General features: G+C 41.0%; 1 protein-coding gene across 2 annotated transcripts; it reads left to right on the forward strand.

Annotated features, from left to right (window-relative positions):
- The first annotated feature begins 5,089 nt into the window (after positions 1-5,089).
- On the forward strand, positions 5,090-12,046 carry LOC308330620 (uncharacterized protein). 2 transcript variants are annotated; one of them, XM_080785567.1, is made up of 7 exons: positions 5,090-5,247; positions 6,405-8,907; positions 9,036-9,205; positions 9,295-9,521; positions 9,879-10,026; positions 10,543-10,649; positions 11,108-12,046. In XM_080785567.1, the coding sequence occupies exons 2-7, from the start codon at positions 6,423-6,425 to the stop codon at positions 11,283-11,285; spliced, it is 3,315 nt and encodes a 1,104-aa protein (XP_080641693.1). In that variant the 5' UTR covers positions 5,090-5,247; positions 6,405-6,422; the 3' UTR covers positions 11,286-12,046. The 2 variants fall into 2 exon arrangements, with proteins under 2 accessions (XP_080641693.1, XP_080641694.1); XM_080785568.1 differs by lacking the exons at positions 5,090-5,247; positions 6,405-8,907 and having other exon boundaries at positions 9,147-9,521.
- The last annotated feature ends 445 nt before the right edge of the window (positions 12,047-12,491 follow it).

Genomic DNA, 12,491 nt, shown 5'->3' on the forward strand with positions numbered 1-12,491 from the left:
TGTGTTTTTCCAGTTGCCACAGGAGGTGTTTGAGGAGATGGACAACAGGAGGAAGAGGTTTCCCTACCATGATGATGCGTTTGGACTGCTGCGCTTCATACGCAATCTCCATCAGCACCAGTACGTTGAAGTTGACATTTTTGAGCTTATTTTCATTGAAATAAGTGTACTAAAGTGCGCCGCTTGGGATACTATTTACATTATGAAGGATATATAAAATAAATGATTTTTGTGCCATGGAAATAAGCGAATTAGGACAACACCCCATTCAATTCAATGCAATTCAATGCAATTCATTGAGGGCTTATGGTAGAGGAAATCACCAATAATGCGCTTTTGCACACAATAACACCTGGACCTCTTTGGTGGGGACGTAACAACTACAAATAAAGGGAGCAGACGTAATGCCCTGTCTGAATTACATGCTGTCACCCTTCATGCAATGACTATATGAAATGATTGCACATACTGTAGGGCCTAAATGGAAACAAGAAGACCGCAAGGACTTCTTATTGGTGCTGTGCCTTTTGAACTGAGTGTATATATGGCTGTACTCTGTTTCTGTGTGTTTACAGTGCTGAGGCTGCTGCTGACATTGACCTGATGGAGATGTTTCCTGCTCTCGTCGTAAGTGTCTACAAGTTCACTCTGAACCAAGGCTGGAACACACGGATCACCCTGGAAGACTTCTATCCAGCAAAGACCACAAATCACAGCCTGGACGACGCCCTGGGCAAACTCTCCCTGTCGTAACTTAACGCGTTGCCCAAAAGGTAGATCGCAATCTACCAGACCATTAGATCACAAAGGCTGTGCAGGTAGAACACATGACATTCCCCGAAATATATAAGAAAAATCACAAAACTCCTCATCCCACTAAACCAGAATCAGAATATGTTGGACGTGGTGTGTTTGCTAGGATGGAGCTTACCAGCACTCCACTCCCCTCCACACTTCCACACAGACTATTCATAAGTACTCTGCCTTGGGTCTACTATAGGTTCATATCCAGACCTCAATGTCTTCACATTATTGTACAGTTAATAAAATGCATTATTCAGTGTAACTCCAGCTCCGTTATTCAGGTATATTTCCGTCAGGTATATTGTTTTTATATATATATTTTTTTTATAGCAATGGGATAATATATATATATATTTTTGGTGGGTAGATCTTGAAGAGCTGGACGGGTCATTTTAAAAGTAAATCTCAAGTCAAAAGTGTGTGGGCACCCCTGGACCCGTTACATAGATAATTGTATGACATGATTGATTGAAAGCTGCTAAATTCATATATTATGATTGTTTACAGATGAAGAGATTGATTTAATTCAATACAGTCTATTGATTTAATTTGTACAACATTGATTGACATTGAACTGAGACTTTATTTTTGTATTGCCCCCGACCAAAGGGTTATAACTGGTTATATATTGACCAATAGCATACGAGAGAAAACGCATAGACGCCAAATGATGCCAAAACATCATTTCTGTACAATTTTGTGCCTTAATGAAATGTGTTGTTTTTATAAAAGCTAGAAGCTCATTTACTGTATGCACAGCACTGGATTAAATAAATAATTATATCTAAATAAGGTTGTGTACAGATATCTCTCTGTATTCACTGTCTGTCATGCAGAGCAGAATTATATGAAATATAACCAACGTTGTGTACAGATATCTCTGTCATGCAGATCAGAGGTTCACAGGTTGAGACCCTAAGGTGTTTGTCCGGGACCCGTACTAGTGAAAATAGCAGATCTACAGGCGTGCAACGCGTTGCTTTGTGCAGCGTTGCACGCTTGTAGCTCATCTATCTTCACTACGTCTTAATTATTATTATTTTTTATTTATTTATGGAATTTATTAGATTTGTTTGTTAGTTTGTTTTTAAATGTATATTGCTTTTTGGGTTTTGTTTATTTAAAAAAATATTTTTAATTTAAATGTAGGAATAAAAATGATCTTTTTACTCTAGTCTTGTGACCCATAGAAATGTGTCTGTGACCCACAAATGGGTCACAGAAACACTGTGTCATTATGCTCTACATTGAATACGAACGCTGTCTGGTGGAAACCTGCTATGTCCAACATTTACTTTTTATCATTATTAAAAAAGAAATAAAATGAAATAAATAGTGAACATACAGTAGCATATCTACCAGTAAGACGCCTGGGGACGAGAAGGGCAAGGTCGCGTGCACGCATCCGCCTCGTTGACGGCAGACTGCCGGGCGAGCGCTGGCGCTTTGGCATGGGGGGGGTCAGAACAACATGGAATGAATTCTGTACTGGCCATACAAGGAGCATGTCTTGAGTGTACAGGGTTTGATGAGGTCAGATCAACATATGGAATGTCAGAAATGGAGATCTAAGGGTGGTAGTGGGGACATTCTCTTGACTGTACAGGGTTTGATGAGGGCCCAGGTATAGGGCCAGCTAGGCCTTCATTTCTGGGGCTGTTGAATGGGTACAAGCTTTCAAACGAAAACAAGTCAATACAAGAACTGCTCTGACTTGTTTACAACAGTAGTTGAGTAAATGTACTTAGTTACCTTCCACCAGTGATTATGGGAAGTCATAATAAAACATTGCAGATTGTCTATTTCCTCAGTGTGGCCTGTAGCACCATCTACTGGCTCACATGTCTACATGCTCAACATTATGTAGAAGGATTTGAACCCAGAAATAGAAAAGAGAACATCACTGATTTTGTTTCAGTGGTTGTTTCGTCTTCTATTAATAGTAAATAACATTAGATCATCTGAGCTTTATGCATTTTTACTGAATAGAAAGTCAGTCAGTATTATGTTGTTGGTTATTATGGAAACTATTTCATGTTTTAAGAACAATGTCCAATTAAATTACAATTTAACCATATAGCAGACACTTGGAAGTGATAAATCAGAATAAGTGAACATGAACTGTAGTCAATAAACAAGGTAAATATAGTAATGTACTAGTGGTAAATAGAATGCAGAGAACAATATACTGCCTCAAATAAACTATAGGATAGCAGCTAAACAAGAAACCTAGTGTTTATCTAACGACCTGATATCTAAGTACCTTTCTGTACATGTGTGGTCGAGAAACGAAAAAAACGACATTAATGAAACAAAAACACGTGATTATTGAGTAATCTGCATAGTAAACTAGCATCTGTTATTCTGTTGAAGGAAAAAATGACTTGCCAAAGTAGCAGGGATACCAGGAGAGATCAGTTATTTAGCAGAATTATTAAAACATATACTATTAGAATATCTGAGCTATAGCTATAGCTAGCTGCCTGCCTGCGTCTAACCTGATTGGTCCATCCATCTGACCAGTGCACCTGTGTGTGACCCTCTGATTACACACCCATTGATGTCAATCTGAAGCCACCAAGTGTTCAAAAACAATGCAATGAGAAAAAGAGGTTGTGCATCAGCAATGGTTCTCATTGGAGTGAGTGTGCATCAGCAATGGTTCTCATTGGAGTGAGTGTGCATCAGCAATGGTTCTCATTGGAGTGAGTGTGCATCAGCAATGGTTCTCATTGGAGTGAGTGTGCATCAGCAATGGTTCTCATTGGAGTGAGTGTGCATCAGCAATGGTTCTCATTGGAGTGAGTGTGCATCAGCAATGGTTCTCATTGGAGTGAGTGTGCATCAGCAATGGTTCTCATTGGAGTGAGTGTGCATCAGCAAAGGTTCTCATTGGAGTGCTAAACCCAAATACAGTATACCAAACGTAGCACATCCAAAAATGTAAATAAACGCACAAATGCACGCACACACACGACAGAGGAAACCATGCAAGGAACCAACCCTGCACATCGGGTTAAATTAGGGGTTGAGAGTCTTGCTCAAGGACACTACGATCGGAGGAGCCCAGAGGAATCGAACCTGGGATCCTCAGGGTTCACATCTGGATGCTCTAGCGGCCACTCACACCGTCTCTTTTTGCACACTGAATGCTGCTAAACCTTATGATGAGCACTTTATTGGTCTCGTGCGTATATGCACATGCACTTCCTATGGCCAACGTGCACTTATTGCATAGCACTCTTTAACGCTTGCACTTTAATGGTTAATGTGCACTTTACTGTACTTTTGGTATCTGCTATGTGTGCTGTTTGTTGTATTTGTTGTTTCATTGTTTGATCTACTGTCTATGCTGCAAGCCAATTTGCCCTTCGGGGACATTGGACATTCGGAAATGCGCCCTGAACGCACTGGTGTGCTCTCTTGTCGTTCGTCATTCAGTGCATAGCACTCGGTGCATTTTCGTGCGCTGCGCACCGGGTGTGGCGAGTGCCCGCACTGAGCGACCCTACCCTGAAGCTGTCCGGTGTGAATTATTTACGAACGACCACAGCTGTGGTCGTTCGTAAATAAGGCACACTGAACGCACTCTGTGACGTCACCGCCCACCACACTAAACAAACTGACCACATTCCCGGTGCGCATTTCCGAACGCACCCTAAATAAACTTGAACCTTGAACCTCTACCGCTGAGCCACTGCCGTCCAGGTGCTGGACAACAATGCAAAGAACAATGACAAGTTAAAATAACAACACTCTGGATATTGTAGCTCTATAACAAATGAATTAACAATTCCAGCGTTCAGGTCTTCATCAGACATCACTTGTGGAACTGAAGACTATAAATCCGTAGCAGAACGTTGTGTTTTCTTTAAGCTTGTCTGGAGAGTGAGAGAAGAGAAGCAGAGAGACTGTTCGGTTCCAGCATGCTGTGTGGTGTCACTGGTGTGTGTGCAATGCTCAAACTATGTTCACATCTGGATGGTGTCACGTGTCAGGGCACATGACAGCACATGACAGCCTCTGATTGGCCGCTTTCAACCCGCGCCCAAGCGTGCACACACACAGCACACGCACACACACAGCGCGCGCGCACACACACACACACACACACACACACACACACACAGTAATTTTAATACTTTCTATTTCATGGGAATTCAAGCTTGGTTTACTGGATAGTGAAAGTTAGAAGAGAAGAGAGAAAGAGAGAGAGAGAGAGAGAGAGAGAGAGAGAGAGAGAGAGAGAGAGAGAGAGAGAGAGAGAGAGAGAGAGAGAGAGAGAGAGAAAGAGAGAGAGAGAGAGACAGAGAAGGAAGAGGAAGTGGGAAGTCCTACATTTCCTACTAAGTAACATTGTTTTCATGAAGTTGTGAGTCGACAGACAGATCTGGTTCATGTGGATTTGAAAGAGTCGTGTTGTCAAGATTATACCCAGAAACTGTAAGTTAAATGTACCACCTTATTCTTAAAGCTGTTGGTTTGACTTGTAGTATTTGTTTATTATGAACATAGTTTTTGCAAAAATGTTCATGTCTCAGATACTGTATCGTATGAGCTGATTTGTGAAAGCATGTTTCCACTGGTCCTTACTTAACCCCTTCCTCTCTACCATCAGAACAAGAACAGTGTTTTTTTTGTACTGTATATCTCAAAGGTGGTTTGGTTTGAGTGACTAAGACAGGTCTGATACATATTTTTAATTCAAGTACAACTTCAAAAGACCAGTAAGACGCCTGGGTGGCGAGAAGCGACCTTGCGCTAAAGGGTGAGGTTGCGTGTACTGGCCATATATGGAGCGTGTCTTGAGTATACAGGGTTTGATTGAGGTCAGATCAACATATGGAATGTCAGAACACGTCAGCTCGATATATGGAGATCTAAGGGTGGCAGTGTATTGAGTGTACAGGGTTTGATGAGGGCCCAGGTATAGGGCCTGTTGCCATATACCTGCGGCTGCACTAACTTTGGGGCAGGCCCGTCTGAGTTTAAATGGACAGGTATCTGAATGGACAGGTATCATTGTGAGTGAAGTGACAAAATGAGTGACAAAAATGTATGGGGATTGTGAGTGACGTGACAAAAAGCACAAGGTTTCATAGTTAACTGCGACCTTCGGCCCTAAACCTTAACAATTACACACAGGGTGGAAAGGTTTTTTCATGTATCTACTACAATGAATAAATACTTACTAAGAAAGTAATAATTCATGTATTGACACTTTTATTCAAGCAAAAGTACAGATGTATTGTCATCAAAATGTACTTAACATATCAAAAGTAAAAGTAGCCTTTTTTTAGTTTTTATTTTTATCTTTTCTTTTGTCAAACATCTTTCAAACATAGCCGATCTACAAGCTCACAATGTGAACTCTATAAGTAACTCAGTAAATACATTTGCCTCTGATGTAGTGGAGTAGAAGTATAAAGTATTGAAACAAGTGCCTCAAAATGGTATTCAGTACTTGAGTAAATGTACTTACATTCAACCAATGATTACACAACAACCTTACATTTCTAAAACGGAACCTTTCTTCAGTTAAATACATAATACATGTTTGAATAAACGTATTAAACACTTTTTTCTTTGTCAACCTACAGCTATTCTGAAGCAAAGAAATGGATCCGGTAACACAGAGCATGAACAATGATCTCAGAGAGGTTCCACCAGGGACCACATCTGCCCCAACAGAAACACATCCCATAATACAGCTCATTAAGAGTGGCGACCTCAACAAGTTCAAGAAATCAATCCGAGGCAAAGACATCAATGGCCTTTACCCATGCAAAGAGCTCAACAGTCATATATGTCCTTTAAGTGCTGCTGTGGCATTTCACAAGGAGGACATTTTTGCATTCCTTCTGAAAGAGTGTGCAAACACAGATCAGTTATCCACGAAAGACTGGACCCCTCTGCATTATGCCTCTTATTACAAAACACCACTTGATTTTGTGCACAAACTGATTAAAGCAGGATCACATCCAAATGTCATTGTAAATGCTCCCCGCGCTATGTCACCACTTCAGGTTGCTGCCATCAGTAAGAGAGGTGATATTGTGAAAGTCCTAGTCAAAGCTGGAGCGTTTATAACACTAATCTCTAATGAACATCCTGCTCATGGTCTTTTCAATTTAAAAATGTCTGACATGATGCGTGAGCTTTCATTGAGCGACGGTGACTATTATTCTAAAATAAAACTTTTTATAGATCTGGAAATTGCTGTGCAACAGAAAACACCAACAGAAGTTTTCAGCATATTTGATCGTTACATGCTGGAGGAGGATCCTCAGACCCATCTGACCACCATTGACCTGTTAATGTCATTAATGCTTAACGGACCACTAAGAGAAGAGTATCATCAGAGAAGTATTAAGTGGTTGAAGGACAATGATAAGATGAACTTCTACATTGAGAATGCAGACAAGATTCTTTCAATGGTCGATGTACCCATAAAGGCTGTACACATACTTGTTGTAAATGTATCTCTAGTTTTCTGCGCAATGGAAGAGATACCCAGTGAGGTATCACTGTCTATGATCCCCAAGCTGCTGAAACTCCTTTCCACAAGCACTCCATATCCTGAAATACAGGATAATGTTCTGAGGCTACTATATTTGATCGCACAAAAAACCAAAGTGAAAGATGACTGGAATCAGAACCTCATGGTTACATTGGTCACAACGATTGTTCCTTTTGTGAAGAAAGAGCACCCCCCTGGCGTGAGATTGAATACATATGGCATACTGGCAAACCTGCTTCCATGTGAACATGCCACTGACATCTTTGCATCAGTGGGAATAGATCATGTGCCTGAGGCTATAATGCGAATTGCATATTGTACTCTCTCTCTACGTCGTCCTCAGACGAGCCCTCCATCGGCGTCTCCAGTCATGTCGGTTCTCCACACAGAATTCATCAAACTGAAAGAAGATATAACAGAACTGCACAAGTGCCTAAACAAGGCAAGCTCAGAGCGTGATGTTTCCACAACTGCCAACACAGAGCTGTCAGGATCCAAAAAGAAGAAGAGAAGGATAAAACAAATGAAGCAAGAGAAGCTGAAAGATGAGGTTCATACTGATGCAGATAAGCCAACAACGGTTCCTGTTGAGAAATCTGGTCTGACTGAAAGTTCACATGTGCAACCTATCCACCCCGTAGCCAGTGTGTCACCAAAACCACAACCTATCCACCCCGTAGCCAGTGTGTCACCAACACCACAACCTATCCACCCCGTAGCCAGTGTGTCACCAACACCTCAACCTATCCACCCCGTAGCCAGTGTGTCACCACAACCACAACCTATCCACCCCGTAGCCAGTGTGTCACCAACACCTCAACCTATCCACCCCGTAGCCAGTGTGTCACCAACACCTCAACCTATCCACCCCGTAGGCAGTGTGTCACCAACACCTCAACCTATTCACCCCGTAGCCAGTGTGTCACCAACACCTCAACCTATCCACCCCGTAGCCAGTGTGTCACCACAACCACAACCTATCCACCCCGTAGCCAGTGTGTCACCACAACCACAACCTATCCACCCCATAGCCAGTGTGTCACCAACACCACAACCTATCCATCCCATAGCCAGTGTGTCATCAAAACTACGGAAATGGCACCCAATCAGTCAAAGATGGAAGCAACAGTTAGAGAAGCTTGCAGACATAGATGAAAGTAAAGTGATCAAAGTTGGAAGTCTTGTGTTTGGGAAAGATATTGAATTCCGCATTGCAAAGGGAAGTGATGGAACTGAGGTCTTCTTGGGGTTAAGAAATGACGGCACTGAAGTTGCAGTTAAGAGAATGCCCATATCCAACTGCGGTGTGCTGAAGAATGAGGAAGGATTTTTACGTCTTCCAAAGCTTGATGATCCTTCGATTGTACGATATGTCGACTTTGCAGAGGATGAGTACTTTGGATACCTTGCTCTTCAGTTATGTGAATACACACTGGAAGAATACATCAAATGTAACTTCACTGAAAACAGCCTTGGTGAAATGAAGGGTCTTGCAAAGCAGGTTCTCAATAGCTTAAATGTTCTTCATTGTCAGTATCCTCAAATTCTCCACCGGGATATCAAGCCCCAGAATGTCTTGATTGGTAAGATACAGAATAGATTAAGAGCATAGCCTATACAGTTTCAGAGAATGAAACAACATACAATTCATGTCATTTCCATCAATAGTAAACACTGTTTATTGTATTGATCTACCCAATTTGCTTTATAGATGTTAAAAATAAAGCAAGATTAGCAGATTTTGGAATAAGCCGACGATTGCAGGAAGGACGAACAACCCTCCACACAAAGAATGCAGGATCGAGATGCTGGAAGGCAAAGGAGACGATACCTGCTCACAGTGATGTTATATTATGTTATAAAAGAAGTGCTGATATCCAGGTTAATAAAAAGGAAAATCTGACTGAGAACAATTAAATAAATGAGAACAATATAAATGATGCAATTAATTTCCATGCTCCTTTTGTCAGGTGGCTGGGATGTTGATGTATTACATCCTATCCGGAGGACACCATCCCTTCGGTGATGACTTCCCTTCTAGATGTGAAACCAACATCTACGATGGAATCTACAACCTGGATCACGTTCAGGATGTGGTTGCCAAGGATCTCATCGAGAGGATGATCCATGCAGACCCAAAGAAAAGACCTAAAGTGGAGGAATGCTTGGCTCATCCCTACTTCTGGACAAACAAAACGTACTAGAAATAAGTACACATTACACATACAGTAGTAGTAGTAGTAGTAGCTTTAATCAATACTTCATATCATGGCATAATCACAACCACAGCTCATTTTATTATCTTAAGCTCTATTAAATAAATAGCACATCTACCAGCTCACAACGGGTCACAACACGTTTGGAGCTCGTAGATCAGCTAATTTGGCTATTGATTCTTTTTTTCTACCAATAATATCATGCCCCAAACATGGTTTTAAAGTAAACATTTTGATCCAACAGTAAGTGTTCTACCAACATGATGTTTTCGTTGTTGTTTTAAAGTAAACCTTTTGATTTATTTTTCTCAATATGTTTGTTTTGTAAATTCTTCCAGGAGAATTGATTTCCTGCAAAAGGTTGCGAATGAGAAGGAAATCGACAAGCACTATGAAAACCCTGAGCGCCACAACGTCATGGCGGTGTGGAACCAGTGTGCTGAGGATGGACTGTTCAGCACATGGAAACACACCATGAAGCACAAGGTGACTAAATCATGTGTACAATAGCCTATACACATATATGTCCATTACACTAAATCTGTATAAAATACACATACATGTCCATTACAATTTAGGCCTTTATCAGATGCTCTTAATCCAGAGCGACATACTTAAGCAATTTTACACGAGAGGGTGTAGTTTAACGTGATTATTGCCACGACAGTGATGCGGTCAGGAACGAGACGTAGTCGAGTTCCGCAAGCATCACTGAAGTTGTTCGAGGCTAGGGCAAGTGCTACGGTCTGGTGTTTTCAGACTAAATCATATGTATACTGTATTACTGTAGTCTATTAGACTAAATCATGTAGGGTTCAGGTGTGTCCATTAGAGACTAAATCATGTAGGGTTCAGGTGTGTCCATTAGAGACTAAATCATGTAGGGTTCAGGTGTGTGTGTGTGTGTGTGTGTGTGTGTGTGTGTGTGTGTGTGTGTGTGTGTGTGTGTGTGTGTGTTTATTAGACAGGTCCGTTTCATGTTGAAGTTGTGTGTTTTTCCAGTTGCCACAGGAGGTGTTTGAGGAGATGGACAACAGGAGGAAGAGGTTTCCCTACCATGATGATGCGTTTGGACTGCTGCGCTTCATACGCAATCTCCATCAGCACCAGTACGTTGAATTTGACATTTTTGTGCTAATTGGCTTATTTCCATTGAAATAAGTCTACTAAAGTGCGCCGCTTGGGATACTATTTACATTATGAAGAGAGGATATATAAAATAAATTATCTTTGTGCCATGGAAATAAGCGAATTAGGACAACACCCAATGCAATTCAATGCAATTCATTGAGGGCTTATGGTAGAGGAAATCACCAATAATGCGCTTTTGCACAAAATAACACCTGGACCTCTTTGGTGGGGAGTCGGGACGTAACAACTACAAATAAAGGGAGCAGACGTATATGCCCTGTCTGAATTACATGCTGTCACCCTTCATGCAATGACTATATGAAATGATTGCACATACTGCAGGGCCTAAATGGAAACAAGACCGCAAGGACTTCTTATTGGTGCTGTATTGAGTGTATATATGGCTGTACTGTACTCTGTTTCTGTGTGTTTACAGTGCTGAGGCTGCTGCTGACATTGACCTGATGGAGATGTTTCCTGCTCTCATCGTAAGTGTCTACAAGTTCACTCTGAACCAAGGCTGGAACACACGGATCACCCTGGAAGACTTCTATCCAGCAAAGTCCACAAATCACAGCCTGGACGACGCCCTGGGCAAACTCTCCCTGTCGTAACTTAACGGGTTGCCCAAAAGGTAGATGGCGATCTACCAGACCAGTAGATCACAAAGGCTGTGCAGGTAGAACACATGACATTCCCCGAAATATATAAGAAAAATCACAAAACTCCTCATCCCACTAAACCAGAATCAGAATATGCTGGACGTGGTGTGTTTGCTAGGATGGAGCTTACCAGCACTCCACTCCCCTCCACACTTCCACACAGACTATTCATAAGTACTCTGCCTTGGGTCTACTATAGGTTCATATCCAGCCCTCAATGTCTTCACATTATTGTACAGTTAATAAAATGCATTATTCAGTGTAACGCCAGCTCCGTTATTTAGGTATATTTCCGTCAGGTATATATTTTTTATATATATTTTTTTATAGCAATGGGATAATATATATATATATATTTTTTTTGGTGGGTATAGATCTTGAAGAGCTGGACGGGTCATTTTAAAAGTAAATCTCAAGTCAAAAGTGTGTGGGCACCCCTGGACCCGTTACATAGATAATTGTATGACATGATTGATTGAAAGCTGCTAGATTCATATATTATGATTGTTTACAGATGAAGAGATTGATTTAATTCAACACAGTCTATTGAATTAATTTGTACAACATTGATTGACATTGAACTGAGACTCTATTTTTGTATTGCCCCCGACCAAAGGGTTATAACTGGTTATATATTGACGCCAAATTATGCCAAAACATCATTTCTGTACAATTTTGTGCCTTAATGAAATGTGTTGTTTTTATATAAGCTAGAAGCACATTTACTGTATGTACAGCACTGGATTAAATAAATAATTATATCTAAATAAGGTTGTCTACAGATATCTCTCTGTCTTCACTGTATGTCATGCAGAGCAGAATGATATGAAATGTAACCAACGTAGTGTACAGATATCTCTGTCATGCAGAGCAGAATGATATGAAATATAACCAACGTAGTGTACAGATATCTCTCTGTCTTCACTGTATGTCATGCAGAGCAGAATGATATGTAATATAACCAACGTAGTGTACAGATATCTCTCTGTCTTCACTGTATGTCATGCAGAGCAGAATGATATGAAATATAACCAACGTACAGATATCTCTGTCTTGCAGATCAGAGGTTCACAGGTTGAGACCCTAAGGTGTTTGTCCGGGACCCGTACTAGTGAAAATAGCAGATCTACAGGCGTGCAACGCGTTGCTTCATGTAGC

This window comes from Protomyctophum bolini (genome assembly GCF_963924005.1).
Source record: "Protomyctophum bolini genome assembly, chromosome: 16".
In the NCBI taxonomy this organism is placed as follows: Eukaryota; Metazoa; Chordata; class Actinopteri; order Myctophiformes; family Myctophidae; genus Protomyctophum; species Protomyctophum bolini.